Genomic DNA, 15,731 nt, shown 5'->3' on the forward strand with positions numbered 1-15,731 from the left:
CATCATTCCAGCAGGTCTTTGCAGGGCCATCAATCCTTCATTTATCTGCTTAATACTTAGGGTTTGAATTAGGGTCACAGAGTACGTGCATGTTGAATTATTTCAGAGAAACTGCTACCCCCACCCCGGCAGTGTCCAGACTGTTTTACTCATGGGTATGGGGGTTCAGCTGCTTTATTCTCAGTTTGGTGTCATCCTTTACAAATTTAGCCATGGGGTCTACAGAGGGGTCTGGGTCCAGGTCCTGGCATGCTCTGGCATGCTAGTGTGACTGTTACCTCTTTCCCATGGTGATAGAAGGGGGATGGAAACAGAGTGCTCACCAGCTATGTACTGACCTCAGCCCCACCTACTCTGTTCTCAGGACCATGCTCCATCACAGCTGTGCCTGTCCTGACCAGCTGTCTGCTGGAATGTATGTTTTTTTCTTTCTTTCTTTCTTTCTTTTTTTTTTTTTTTTAGATTTTATTTATTCATCAGAGAGAGAGAGAGGGAGAGAGAGGGAGCACAGGCAGACAGAATGGCAGGCAGAGGCAGAGGGAGAAGCAGGCTCCCCGCCGAACAAGGAGCCCGATATGGGACTCGATACCAGGATGCTGGGATCATGACCTGAGCCGAAGGCAGCTACTTAACCAACTGAGCCACCCAGGCGTCCCTGGAATGTGTGTTCTTGAGTGAGTTTGGTGAATGTGACACAGCTGTGGATGTGATGGCTTGGGTTCTTGCACAGCCTGGGTAGGTGCAGTTTTGACTCTCACCCTGGCTCTCTGACATCTCCCTCACAAGGATTGGATGCCCCCACTCATGCACCCCCTCTTTATGTGTGAGAGCTTTGGAAGTCTCAGATGGCAGCCTATTTCCTTCTGTATGACCACTTGCCTGATTCTGGGGGCTCCTGCACTCTTGTGGAAGGCTCTCTGGAGCCCCGCCCCCCTCCAGCACCTGTTGTGGCCTGGCTGTTGCTTTCTCTTGCTAATTCTCTGTCTTTACTGCTCGGTGACTTCCAGGAGAAGCTGGGCAGTCTCAGGGAGCAGCTCCATCAGCTCCAACTAGAAATCTCCATGGCCTGCTTGCTTTTCTTAGCATGTTTAGCGCATGGGATCCAAGAGGTATGTTCCTTCAGAAATCTGTTCCTGGTTACATGCTTCCTTCCCTGCCTTAGCTGTAGCCTCTCTTTTGTTATTCTCTGCTTTATCCCTTCCTTGTAGGCTCCTCATCCCAAGCCTGTCTTTCTGTCCACCTGCCTTTATTCTGAGCTGTATCTTTATCCCAGGTTTGAAATTGAAATTTGAGGGGTTCACCTGTACTTCTAAGAATCATTAGGTAATGCAGGCCTATCAGAGTGACAGACTCTGGGTGTCCTCTTTCTAACTCCCAGAGAGACCCAGCTCACATGGGGCCTAGTGTAAGCCAGCCTGATAACAGGTGAGAAGCCACCTGCCCATTGCCTTTATAACATCTTCCTCTGGTCATGAAGGGGCTGTCTGTCTCTTTCTCACTGGGTAGTGCCTGCCTTCTTGGGGATGTGGTTGCCCTGACAGGAACCAGAAGACGGCTGTGTACAGTCGGTGAGGTAAGCACCTGTAAACACTCATCCTTTAGCAGTCATGAACTCTTCACACACATGTGAATTAAGCAGATTTATAGATTACGCAGATCATTTTCTTTGAAATTATTTGGCCTAAATCTGCAGTTGAAGTTTCTGATAGCTCTTCAGTACATCTTCCTGCTAGTGCTTTGTTTGTCACATGATGACAGACTCTTCATCTTACAACTGGTGTCTTGGGTGCTGTAGCAGGTCCTTTAATAAATGTTTTACTTGTGAAGTCTGTGAGGGCTCTAAAGCTGCTTTCATGTACTTTGCTTTATGTTTTGCAGCCATTTCTCTGCTGTATTGAAAACAGTGTGTGTACCAGAACCGTAACAAACCTGAAAGGTGGGGGATGGCAAGCACACTGGCCTGGGGGATCCCATCATGTCCCTTGTGGCCACCTACCCTGGTGAAACACCAGGATGAAGGGGGGCTGCTGTGTGATTCCCGGGGGGAGGGGAGGGTTAGCGGAAGTCAGACCTTGAGAAGACTTTTCTCAGCAGAAGTGCCCTGAAGAAAAAGGAGAGATGGCTTAATGGCAGGAGATTTCCAAGGTGTTTTTTTGTTTGTTTGTTTGGGGTTTTTTGTTTTTTTTCTGTCAGAGGAATGACCATGTGAATTATAATTTGTGAGTCTTAGGGGAGTAGCAGGTGGTGGAGAAAGAAAATTGGTGTCCAGCAACCTGATTCCACTCACATCCCCATGTGGCTTGGGACCATTTACTCCACCCTGGTGAAGTTCATTGTCTGCTCTGAAATCGGGTTGGTCGTTCTTAAGCCTCAGAAGCTCCCAGCATGGTCTAGTAAGGTTTGTCACAGTGAGAGGAAAAGCCGTTGGGACTTAAGGATGTCCAAGAATGAGAAAGAAGAGGGCAGGTAAATGGCCACAGAGCCCTGTGGAAGGCAGGTGGTGACAGCAGGGTCAGTTGCCTTCACAGACGCTTATGGCAGAGTTCCTTATGGCAAAGCAGCCTAGATATCAATGAGGAGGGGCCCGCCTGGGAGTGGGGTGGGAGAGAAGGTGGGAAGTGTCTGATGGGTGGAGATGGGAGACATACCAGACATTACTAATCCTCTTCCCTGGGTCCCAAGCCCCCTAAGACTGCTTATTTTTAGAGCTTAAATCTTAAAAATAGTTGGGATGTAAATAACCAGTTTGAAAAACTTTGTTTCAGTCTTAGTATGACTGAGAGCTGGTGACATGCAGAATTCCTCAGTGCAGGGCCTTGGTAGCTTTCGGAAGCAACTTTAACACAACCACACTCTAAAGAAAACAACCAGTCCAGGCACACAGCATTGCCTTCCTTCAAGAGGACTTGCAGTGTCCATGGGCAGTGTGGGAGTGATATGGGTAGCATATTTTAGGGAGCTCACAGTTCAGAAATTGGGGTGCTCAGGGGCACCAGGTCCCTGGAGACATTGGGTTTGGTGAGAGAGTCTGAGAAGGCCCACAGTGGTGGTGGTTGGAGCAGGGCCATAAGCACCGTCTGGAACAGGTAGGGAAGGCAGGCCGTGGGCATCCTCTGGAGAGGAGAGAGCTGATGCTCTGTCCTGGGTGGAGCCCAGAAGCTTGTGGGACACCTGAACATGAGGGTGGAGGTGGACATGTTGGGAGGAGGGAGAGATGCCTTTGTCTGGACAATGGAGGTATGGGGGGGAATGGGATGTGAGATAGACAGGATAGTGTCCTGGCATTGGGAGTCTGGAGCGCCCAGCTGACTTTGAGGGAAGTCTGTGCTTGGCCTCCCCATCTGCAGATGCAGGGTATCTAGGCTGCCCTGAGTGGTGCCATATTCTCTGTGAATTGGGTAACTGCAGAGCCTGCCCAGTTGCCGCTTTTAAGGCCACAGGAACAGGGTCCCCGACTTCTGTTGACTTATAATTGAATAAATTATAGGGTATCTATGGGGTGAGTCCTTTGAAATTGTCTCACTTTTCAAAACACAACTTTCGCAGCAAGGGAAAGCCATGTGGGCCATGACATGTCAGAAGAACTCCATTCAGGAGCCTTTGCTCAGAATGGCACTTGCCATAGGAAACCCTTTGCTGAAAGTGTTGGTGTAACCCCTTTTCCATCATGGCTACATGAAAAATATCTGTTGTTTATTTGCTGTGTTAGAAATTTGAAAGTATTTTTTTTTTTTTAAGATTTTATTTATTTATTTATTTGCTAGAGATCACAAGTAGGCAGAGAGGCAGACAGAGAGGAGGAAGCAGGCTCCCCGCCAAGCAGAGAGCCCGATGCGGGGCTGGATCCCAGGACCGAAAGATCATAACCTGAGCCGAAGGCAGAGGCTTAACACACTGAGCCACCCAGGCGCCCCTGAAAGTATATATTAATTCTGTTCTGGATATAGTCATCATATCTCCTTAGACGCCTCGGGACTGAGACGGTTTCTTGGACTTTCTTGTTTTTGGTGACCTCAGCAGTTTTGAAAAGAACAGGTCGGGTGTGTTGTGGGAAATCCCTTAGTTGTGATTTTTTTGGAGTTTTTTCATGGTTGGCCTGGGGCAATGGGTTTGAGAAGGACCACAGATGTAAAGTACCCTTCTTACCACACCATATCCACAGCACATGCCATCAGTTTGACCTCTCACAGTGATGTTGACCTTAATCACCTGGGTGGGGTGGCCTCTGTCAGATGTCTCCACTGTAAAGTCACTCTTTCTGCCTCTTTCTATGCTGGACTCCTGGGAAGGAAGTCACCACATGTAGCCCACACTCCCCCTCCTCAAGAACAAAGTAGCTACACAAATTATTTGGGATTCTTCTGCCAGGGTAATTTGTGTCTTCACCCCCAGGATGATCTTTTACTCAGGTTTGAGTTTGTAATGCCTTTGAACATAGAAAATAGTAGTTTATAGAGTTACCTTTGAAATACTGACACACTGCATTATTCAATATGACTAAATCAGATTAGTTAATGTCTGACTTCTTGGGTCAAACACAAGTTTTCCAAAGTTTTATATTTTGTTTGTTAGGAAGCTTGGAGTTTATCACTGACAACAAGTACTGGTCATTGTTTCCAAAGAAATGGGCTTTGCATTAACCATTTTGGGGAAAATGTCTGTGCAGCACCAAAGTCTGAATAACCTCAGTGTGTCTTTGAGTTCTTCCTTCAAGACTTGTGAATGCTTACATACTTTTCTTCTGGATGGCTGTCCTGCTATGGTACACAGGAGAAGTGTTTTATCTTGTCACAGAATATTAAAAAGACATGTGCTTCAAGGGCTGAAGTTTAATAAAGTTAATAGCTTTACTTCATCTGGGGCTTTGCCTACAGCATGGTGTCACTGAGTACTGGCAGTTTGGTACTTCTGTTCTGACTCGGTGAAAAAGACAGTTGTCTCAGTATTAAAACAGTGACCTGGCAGAGCCCAGTGCAGTGCAGAGGAGCTTAGATGGGTTGGGAGGAGGCTGTCTAGAGTGGGCAGAGACAAGGACGTCCATCAGGGCCGTGTGCTCCCATCTCAGGCAACAGTGGTTAATGGCCCGCTGGAATCAGACAATAGAAGGAAGAGAAGCCTTTGGTGTGAGACCTTGTCCCCACGGACCTCTGACTGCAGAGCAGGTGGCCAGATGAGTCAATTCAGAGCTAAATTATAGCTGCAGAGGTGATGGGGGCTGTTCTGATTGTGCACATCATGTTCAGTGAAAATGGGGGGAAGGGGGAGAGCTGTCATTTGTGACATAGGTGCACAAATTTTTGCCTTTTACATTTTATAGTATCCCTTGGAGGTCAGTGGAATCCCATTCTGCAGATGAGGTTCATTGAGGTCTGGTGACTCGGTGGAGCCCTCACAGCTGCAGAGATAGAACTAGCCTCCCATGGTCCTGCTGCACTAAGAGTGCCAGAGCAGATTTGGTGGGGGTGGGGATGCTGGAGCTATGCTGGGAGGGCAAGTTGGGATTTGCCAGGGGATGGTGGGGGAGGATCCAGCAGTTTGAAACACAGATTTTTCAAAGGGGCAGTAAATTTTCAGACAAACCAAACACTTTGCATTTGTCACGGAAGTTTGTAGTTGTTGCAAGTTGGAAAACAATATTTGTTTCTGGTGTGTAGTTTTCATCTGCACACAGGTGATTTTCTTTTTCTGTGAGTTGGTGAGGTAGCTGGCATCCCATGAGTTGTGTTTGGGTTCTTGCGATGTAGGGAGTCCCTTCATGCTGCAGAGTGCTTCTGGATTCTCTTTGTGTTCGAAGGTTGGTCTGGCGTGTGGGTATGGTGATGAGACAAAGGAGGAATGACTAGCTTTGGTGCTATGACATTTGGAGTCCCATGCTCCTTTTTCTTTTACTCTCCCAGGCCCTGGCCCCTTTAGGAGTCTGGATTCCAGGGTGCTGAAACCCCATCAAGCTTTCTTGGGCAGGTGGCAGTCTATATGAAGCAAGGGTTGTTTCCCAGTCAAGTTCAAGGATCACATCCATGTTTTCACACTGTCATCTCTTTCTCAACTCAGGGACTTGGCATGTGGATGCTGCTGGCTGTCCAGGATCCCAAGAATAAGTAAAAATACTTTCCTCTTTAATCTACTCCAAAAATGGTAGTTGATAATCTGAGTTAAGAGTGTCAGAGTTGACAGTAATATGAGCACATTCTCTCTCACCCTCAAACTGCTTTTTCTAGGGTGCCATTGAACCCTTTGTAGGTCACAGGCACCTAGCTGATCTGACCCATGGTGGGGGCATGGGTCCCAGTACAGTGCAGGGTACACATGACAGCCCTTGGTGTCCCAGAGTTGGGCAGGATTGCCAAGCATCCATAGAAGACTGGGCCTAGTGCAAGCCCAGGTTATCTGCAGGCCATAGGTGTGTGACCTCAAGAAGTTAAGCCTTTCAGACTGTTTCCTCACCTGTAGAGTGACGATCAGGCATTTGAAAGGATTATACAGAAGTGTGTGCCTTGGTGGTTGGCACAGAGATAGCCCTTGTAAAGGGTCTGCAAATGTCTTGGGTGATTTTTTCCAAATCCAAGATAGGTCATCCTTTCAGTTCTGTGACTGTGGTCATTTGTAACAAGTGCTCCTTTCCAAATATCTGAGCAGAGCATACTGAATGGGATTTAGCCTTTCTGGTGTTACTGGACATGTTGCCTGCTGGCAATGTTAAACTGGTGTGACCTCCTTGGGTGGATACTGGCCCTAAAGGTTGCCCCGTTGCCATTTGGTGTTGGGGCCTTTATGTGGGTCACAGCTAATTTCTCTGACCTAGAAGAGTGCTCTATTTTACCCATCCTCACCTTGTCTCTACAGCCCTGGGTGACCTTGCACCCTCCTGAAACTGGCCCCTGTTGTTCCAGTTGGATTGAAGTCCTCTGGGCCTCCCTGGCCAGGCTGTGACTTCAGGGGGCTCCTGTGTTCCTAGAAGGAGCCCCAGCAGAACAGTCTGACTGCTTCCTGGCCTTGCTGACAGCACAGCACTCTGCTTTGGCCATGTGCCTCGGGACTGCCCTCCTTTGTGCTAGGGGCCCTGGAGGGGGGATGGGGTCTCAGGACCAGAGCCTGGCCACAGGAGCGCCTTTTCTTTCTTCTGAAATGTTTAGCAGTAGCTGTGGCAGGGTGCACCATAACGGATCCCAGAGCTATAGTTAGACCTGAAGTCTCCAGGAAGAATGATGGCTAGGTTTCAGAAATCTCATCCCCAGCTACTCACCTCCATGGCCTCTGTGGCCAAGAAGCAAAATGTATTCTGACTTCCCAGCCCTTACAAAGCAGGCTCTGGGCTTTTCTCTTGACATCCCAGCCAACAGAGTGTCAAGTTACAGGGCTGGGAGAAGTGGTAATGGATGCCAAGAAGGGAGTCCAGGGAGTTGAAGAGGGGCTGAGGCAGGCAGGAAGCAGGTGGGCTGCAGGGCCCTGGGGGTCTGGGAAGGGGACCAGGCACCCATCAGTGCCTACCATCTTCTGAGGCAGGCATGTCTTCAGCTTTAGGGCACAGCCTGTGTCTGTGTGCAGCAGAGCTCCCTTTCTGATCACACCAAGTGTCTCGGTGAGTGGCTCCCCTTGGGAAAGGAGAGGGCTGGTGAGGGGTCCTGGTGAGAAGCTCCCATGTCCAGATGGCCATGAAAGATCCCAGAGGTATGTGCAGGGGCCAGTGAGATGTCCCCAGGTGGTAAAACTAACTGGGAAGTTGAGGTAACCATCTTTCTCTCTTGTAGGACTTTTCTAGAAGTGTTTCTGGAATGGCAATACTCATTAGATTAAAAGCATGCGGAATTGCTTTCTGGCTTTGATTCACACCACTCAGTGTAATGCTTGAGGCTGTGGTGGCTCCCAGACACACAGATGGCCCCCTCCTCTCCTGTGGGACCCTCTCTTCACTTCCTTTCTTTGTTGAGCAGCTCTGGTCTCGGGCCTTTCTGGAGCTGTGCTGCTATATCCTCTCAAGTCTGCATTTGCTGTGGCCATCCCTCATGCACAGAGAACTGCTGGTCCTTTTGGGGGGCTTCAAGGTTCAGCAGGGGTTGTTGCTTGGGTAAACTGTTTCTTTCCCACATTGTTTCTCCCTGCTTTGTCCCAGGGTAATTTCTAGAGTGAGTCTCCTTGCTGGGCACAGTCTGAGGATACGGAGTTACAGTGATGTGGGCTAGTTCCCTGGGGGCAGAGCTGGGCTGTCAGCTTTGTTAGCTTAGTGGTTTAAAGTGATGATGTATTGGGGCGCCTGGGTGGCTCAGTGGGCTAAAGCCTCTGCCTTCGGCTTGGGTCATGGTCTCAGGGTGCTGGGATTGAGCCCCGCATCGGGTTCTTTGCTCAGCAGGAAACCTGCTTCCTCCTCTATCTCTCTGCCTGCCTCTCTGCCTACTTATGATCTCTGTCTGTCAAATGAATGAATAAATAAAATCCTTAAAGTGATGATGTATTGGTGTAGCCTTGTCCTGTCTTCAGGTCAGATGGTCCTAGGTGGGCATTACTTCTTGGACTCTGATCCTTGAAGTCCTTTTTCAGCCAGGTTGGATGTCCCCAGTGGCTTTGTCACTCGTGTAGGATGTTAGGCCCACCTCTGTGTATCTGTGACCCTCTTTCCATACGGCTAACTTGACATCCTCAGCACAGTGTGAGACCCCACCAGAGCATGCATTCTCAGGGCCCAAGTGGAAACTGCAAGCCTTCTGTGACCTTGCCTCAGAAGCTTGTAGCATCGCTTCCTCTGCATTCCTGTAGTTCACAGAGTGAGCCACAAAACCAGCCCAGTTTCTGGGGACAGGACTGAATGGATGTGTGAACGTGGAGAGGTATGGGTCATCTCATCAAGGTGTGGCGTGGTGGTCTTCTGTACATGATTTTGTGGACTATATTAAGGCTCCTTAACATCCACCAAAGTCTTGACTCACAGGTTAGAAGTTGTACTTCCAAGACCTATTCCTTAAAAAGACAGACGTAATGACACAGAATGTAGAAATCCACCCCCCCTTTCTTTTTTAAACTTTTTTTTTTTAATTTGACAGAGATCACAAGTAGGCAGAGAGGCAGGCAGAGACGGGGGCAAGCAGGCTCCCTGCTGAGCAGAGAGCCCAATGCGGGGCTCAATCCCAGGACCCTGGGATCATGACCTGAGCTGAAGGCAGAGGCTTTAACCCACTGAGCCACCCAGGCGCCCCTAGAAATCCCTTTTTTAAGAGAGGGTGTACCCAAGTAAGCGGTAGGCAGAGGGGGGGCAGAGGGAGAGAGAGAATTTTAAGCAGATCCCACACTCTGTATAAAGCCCAATGTGGCAGAGGGGTGGGGTCCTCCTGATCCTGAAATCATGACCTGAGGTGAAATCAAGAGTCAGGCACTTAACTGACTGAACCACCCAGGTTCCCTTCAGAAACCCTTTTAAGTGAATTTGCACATCCTTTAGCAACATGGCATCAGTGCATGTGGGAAAAGCTGACTGCATGTGCAAAGTGATCAGTCTCTACAGGCATCACTGGATTCCTCATGAGCTCACAGACCCCATCCTGGAACCAGGAGCTAAGGAAGAGGAAGAGGTGGGTACGTCCACTAGCCTTGTTGCCTGAGCACCCACCGTGCCAGACCCTGCTTCATCTGCTGTGACAGAGCAGTTCATGAAACAGATAAATTCCTGCCTTCCTGGGTTTGAGAATATATAAGTATTAACCTGCAATGGCCAGTTGTCTGCTCTGTGCCAAGCTTGCATTCATGGCAAGCAGCTCTTTACCGTTTTAGGAAAGACTGGGGCCTGAACTCCCTGATGGTCTCCTAGTGTGCCCAGGCCTCCTCAGAGCTGCAGTTGCACTCACCAGCAATCCTGAGGGGCAGCAGGGCAGGAATTGCTGTCCTGGTGTAGGAGGCACGAAGAGGGAAATATCCTGCCATGGGCTCTTCACTTACAAGAGACAGAACTAAGTGAAATTCAGATGGCTTTGCCAGGGAAGCCCCCAGTGCCAGGCTTGGTTCATAGTGCCTACTTAAGTGAGCTTTTGTGAGTGTAGCCACAGGCTTTGGAGAAGGCCCTGTGACCTTTCCTCCACTCTCAGCCAGTGTGGCACAAGGGGAAAATTCCTGCCGCTCTGGCTCTGGGGACATGGGGGGTATCACCCCCTTTCCTGGGACTGTGGTGCCACATCAGGGCTGGACCCCTCTTGTCCGTTGCTTATTGGGTCACCCTGGGAATATCCTGGCCCTCATTGGAAGCCTTAGTGTCTGGGGCCCAGGCTCCTATGCCTTTGACGGCCTGCAGCCCCATCTTGAGTGGGGGAACCTGCCTAACAAACAGGCAATGACACCGTCACACTGGGAGGCTATGGGGTTGTGGTTTGATCCAGTAGAAAGTTGAAGGTACTTTCCTTGGACTAGTTTGCTGGAGTGAAGGTGAATAAGCTGGTGTTGACAGGGAAGCCTCTGCTCAGGTCTGTGCTATCTTTCAGTGGAACCCCAGAATTCCGCCCTGAACTCCCCACCCCATGATGGACAGTACTGGGCATAGCTAAGAAGGCTTCCTCAGGCATGCGTGCTGTGGGGGGTATTCCCCATGAGTGCACTGGGGGAGTGCTGATCATGCTCCCAGGGCCAGCGTGTTGAAGGACTGGGCCAGCAAGGGCCTTTCTAAGGGGACATCGTTTTAAAGTTGTGTCTTAAAGTGTCAGATGGGGCTCACATGGGAGCCTCAGGAGTGTGGTAGAGGGACATTCCAAGGAGGGACCCATAGTGAAGGCAGAGGAACCCAGGCAGGATATATCTGTGGGTAGGGTAGGAACCTGAGGTACAGGGGCTCCTGGAAAAGCCAGTTGATACGTTTGACCTGGGACGTGTGAATGGGCTCCAGTGGAGGAACACACTGAGGGAGGCGAGTGTTTGCAAGAGTGGGTGAGGCAGGTGCTAGATCTAGCAGTGCCCCCTACCCCACCCTTAAACACTGCTAGTAAGTAGTTACCTGTGTCTCCCCCCATACCCAGGCCCAAAAGATAATGGGAAGATGGACCGTTGTGGCGGGTCATACCTGTCTCCTCAGGCTGGCCCTGAGGTGGAATTTGTGTCCTGAGGCCTCATTGGACCTATAGTCCTCTTTAGCTTCCCTAGCGTGTGCAAGAATCTTGTGTAAGAAAATAACAAAAACTTTTGTGACTTAAAAATCGTTTTTGGGGGGCGCCTGGGTGGCTCAGTTGTTTGAGTGTCTGCCTTGCACTCAGGTCATGATCTCAGGATCCTGGGATTAGATCCCATCTCGGGCTTCCTGTTCAGGGGAGAATCTGCTTTTCCCTCTGCCCCTCCCCACTGCTTGTACTCCTTCTCTAGTAAATAAATAAAATCTTTTAAAAAAAAAAGAAAATCTTGGAGATCTTCTGGAATGCAGTCTTTGATGGAACAGGTCTTTGGGGTAGCAGGATGCTGTATTTCTTCGCGCTCCATTGAAGCTTTCCCTGCTGTTCAGTGAACCAAGGCAAGTGGTGGTCCATTCCCACCTGTGGATATGCCTTTACTTGCCCCTCCTCTCCTGGTTTGGGGGTCTGACCCTCCTGAAGGATCCTGAGAACAGAACGGCCTTTTATCCAGGGTTGTATCCCTATTGCTTGGCACAGCATCTGCTTTCTTAGTGGGTTTTCAGCAGATAAAAATGAGTGAGTGAGTGAGTGAGTGAGTAAGTGAATGAATGAACAAGTGTGGACGAAGTGTCCCTTTCCCATACATCAGGCAAGCCCTTTCAGAGAACAGCAAAGGTCAGAGCTGCCAAGAACAGTTTCTGTGTTCTCTTGTTGAGGCCATTTCCGCTGGAATGGACTGAGAGGGCGCTAAATTTTAACTTCACACAAACTGCTGCTTGGTGAGCAGTTGGGATGGTAGCCTGGTGCTGTGGACATGGGATCTGTCATTTAGTTAAGTTTATATAAGCTCTTCCTTTCTTCTATGAAACTTGATGAAAGTTCCAAGCAGGTAACAGAATTTTGTGTTGGTTTAGCCAAGGCTGGCATACAGGGGAGGAGGTGATGAGATTGTTTTTGTTGATGATAGCATGTTCTGCTTCCAGAGATTTTCATAGGTCACATAAAATCTCTTTTGATCATAATATTTTACACAAGAGTTCCCAAGATGGGCAGGATGGGCTTATTGGATTTGCCCTGAAATTGTGTAGCTTCTAAATAAACTTGATACCCACATGCCCACCATGGACTGAAGCAGGAAAGCAGTGTATCTGGCCACAGTGCTATTCTCCTAGCATGTTGGGCTAGATTTCCTCTGCTTTTGTTCTTCCGCCTAAATGGTTTTACAATTTAGAACAATTAAAAAAAAAACAAAAACACCCAAACTAATTTTTAGCCTGTGTCAAAGGGGGGTATTCTTTCTCCTGAATTAAAAGAACTCTGTGAAAGTACTGAGAAGACTTTTGAAGCACCTTTACTTTAAAAATTGAGCTTAGGAAAGTTTTCCATGTTGGCAACTAGAGGGGCTGGTGGCCTCTCTGTGTTAGGAAGAGGTGGCCCTGGCTGCTGTAATACACTAACAGTTCCTCACGGACTGGTGCCACATAGGAAGTGTGTGCTGCTGGGCAGCCCCAGGGTGAGCAGGGTGCCTCCATTTTCTGACAGCACCTGAACCCTACCTCACTTCTCAAAATGAAGGCTGCATGTCACAAACTGGTTAGAACTGGCTGTTGCCATGGTTTTCATGTTGGAAGGCGCAGTTAAAGGGTCACATGACCAAGGAGGGAAATGCCTTTGTCACATGACTTTTTGGTGGATGATTAGCATACAGGAAGTTCACTCCCTGCTGGCTGCTGGGATGCTGAGTGATCATTGATGGGAGGTGGGGTGACGTCATTGCTTGGATGAGTTATTGATTACTCTCAGGCCAAGATGAGACCTGGGAGTGCTGTGGTTGGAGTGGCCATCTCAGGAAGCTTCAGCCTCCAGATGTTCTTGGTCCCTCATCCTGCCCTTTTCCCTCAGACAATTTGAGTTTTGTTAGACTTCTCAACCTTCAGAAAAAGTGCATGCCCTCAATAAAATGACAAAAAGTGATTACCATCGTCTCCGCGCACTCTTGATCAGGAAATGCTTGTAGTCTGCGTTTCTAGACATGGTTCTGCCTGGGCTACTGCTCTGTCTGCATGCAGTCACCTGGGAGCCCACCTGGGCTGGGACCAGTGGCTACAGCTCCTATGCTCGGGCCTTGTACTGCCCCTCAATATCTTTGTCTGCATCTAGAGAACCTGGATGGAATTAGAGCCCTGAGGTTCCCTTGAAAGTTGACCTTGGGCAGAGTGGGCAGTCAGCAGGGAGACAAACAGAGTGAGTGGTGGTTCCAAGATTGCATTGGTCTTTGGTTTGGTGAGGCCTGAATATTATGTCCTGGGTTACTTGATAAACAGCCAACTGGTTTCTGGACTTGAGACTATAGTTTAATCACCCCAGTGAGGAGACTGTATACTTTGAAATGGCACCTTTTTTCCCACTCCTCTGATGTCTTTTGAGATTTCGGCCAACAACCTCACTGGTTTAAGTCAAATCAAGGTTAGAAGGATTGAGGTGTAGCCACTGTGTGGCTCTTTTAGGAGGGATGGAAGAGCCCTGGTTGGGGAGAAGGGTCCAGGGGCAAAGATGCCCCTGTATTTGGTCCTCTGTGCCCATCCTTCCGTAAAGACAGACCTCATTCCAGGAATGAAAAAGGGCGCAATTCAGTGGGCTGTTAAAACTAGTTCTCCGTCTACAACTCTGCCCCTGCTTTCCTGGAGTCTAGGAGGGAGGAGTGGGACAACTAGCGCTATTTCTCCCAGTTAACTTTATTGAGTTTGTTCACTGGGTCACAGTGCCACCTAGTGGGTTTGTTTGGTCCTCTGCTGGTTTTTCTACTGATGAAAAGGATCCTAAAGTGGAAGCCAGATCTTTTTTTTTTTTTTTTTTTTTTAAGATTTTATTTATTTATTTGACAGAAATCACAAATAGATGGAGAGGCAGGCAGAGAGAGAGAGGGAAGCAGGCTCCCTGCGGAGCAGAGAGCCCGATGCGGGACTCGATCCCAGGACCCTGAGATCATGACCTGAGCCAAAGGCAGCGGCTTAACCCACTGAGCCACCCAGGCGCCTCTGGAAGCCAGATCTTAAGGGAAAGTTTACATTGGGCCCTCAGCAAACAGCTGCTTGGTTGGGGGTGCACAGCATGGTCTCTGGGACCCTGTGAATGCGGTTAGAGACACAGTGGAAGCTCAGCATCACACTGTCACATCAACACACAGGAGCCCTGACAACAGGCCAAGAACGACCCTGCCTCAGCTCCAGGATCCTGGGTTTGTTTTTGTTTTAAGATTTTTAAAATTTATTTTTGAAAGAGAGCATGTGCATGTGTGCACCCACACAAGCAGGGAGAGGGGCAGAGGGAGAGACTCTCCAGCATACTCTGTGCTGAGCACAGAGCCCTACACAGGGCTTAATCTCATCACCCTGAGATCACGACCTGAACTGAGATCAAGAATTGTCACCCAACCGACTGAGCCAGCCAGGTGCCCCTCAGGCTGAGCATTTTTATCAGAAACTGAACCACATGGTAGAGAAGAGAGCTACGGTGTTTTCCGAAATGACCACGTCACCCTTGAACACAGGTGTCCTCAGCCCTGGGTACACAGAGGTGGGCAATAAGAATAGTCTTGGCTAGGAACCTAGCTCTCAGTTTGGGTGCTTTGTGGTGAGTATAGTGCGAGAGAGAAGTCAGTATGGGTGTGTGGTAGGGCGGACACCCAAGGAGAGAGGCTGGGGAGAGTGAGTGGGTCAGCCATGCTCTCCACCTCCCTGTTATGACTGTGTCTGAGTCTGGGCATCTGTGGTATATAGGTGCCAGGCTCTGGGGAACGGTACTGGCTGAGCGTCCAGGCACTCTGATAACAGTCTGCTTTCCCTGCTCCACAGTGACATGAAGTCTGAGAGGAGAGCCCCCTCTCCTGATGTGATTGTGCTCTCTGACAATGAGCAGCCCGCAAGCCCAAGGGTGAATGGGCTGACAAAGGAGGCCTTGAAGGAGACCAGCACCGAGGCCCTCATGGTGAGCCTTGTCCCTGTGTTGGGGGGTGACCCTGCCTGACATTATCCCCAAATGGTGTTGGTGATGGTGGGGCCTGTGCTCCCTGGCTATGGCTCTCCCCTTAAACCCTTGTTCTTTTGTCCTTGCAGAAAAGCAGTCCTGAAGAACGAGAAAGAATGATTAAGCAACTGAAAGAAGAGTTAAGATTAGAAGAAGCAAAACTCGTTTTATTAAAAAAGTTGCGGCAGAGTCAAATACAAAAGGAAACTACCACCCAGAAGGTGTGTGTGTGTCAGTTCTCTTCTCAGGAGTCAGCAGGAGCCAGTTAAAATGGGATGAAAACCCAGACTCATTACCTTGGCCCACCTTAGTACCGGGAACCAGGAGCAGCTGATCACAGGCAAACAAGTTTCCTCAAGGCATAAGGGTCAAGGTCTAAAATGGAAATTTGGATTATATATTTTGTGGAAAGGAAGGTAGAATAAGGATACTACAGTGCGTTTTGGTTTAGAATATTCTTTTTTTTTTTTTTTTTAAGATTTTATTTATTTGTCAGAGAGACAGAGTGAGCACAGGCAGACAGAGTGGCAGAGGGAGAAGCAGGCTCCCCGCGGAGCAAGGAGCCCGATGTGGGACTCGATCCCAGGACGCTGGGGTCATGACCTGAGCCGAAGGCAGCCGCTTAACCAA

General features: G+C 49.1%; 1 protein-coding gene across 4 annotated transcripts in view; it reads left to right on the forward strand.

Annotated features, from left to right (window-relative positions):
• Positions 1 to 15,731, forward strand: part of GATAD2A (GATA zinc finger domain containing 2A) — a 106,181-nt gene that overhangs the window by 76,381 nt on the left and 14,069 nt on the right. For all 4 annotated transcript variants that reach the window (XM_059160631.1, XM_059160628.1, XM_059160629.1 and 1 more), the window contains 2 exons: positions 14,930 to 15,062; positions 15,191 to 15,322. In XM_059160631.1, coding sequence (XP_059016614.1) covers positions 14,930 to 15,062; positions 15,191 to 15,322 — 265 coding nt within the window. The remainder of the gene's footprint in view (positions 1 to 14,929; positions 15,063 to 15,190; positions 15,323 to 15,731) is intronic.

The sequence above is a fragment of the Mustela lutreola genome, chromosome 2 (assembly GCF_030435805.1).
Source record: "Mustela lutreola isolate mMusLut2 chromosome 2, mMusLut2.pri, whole genome shotgun sequence".
NCBI classification, from domain to species: domain Eukaryota; kingdom Metazoa; phylum Chordata; class Mammalia; order Carnivora; family Mustelidae; genus Mustela; species Mustela lutreola.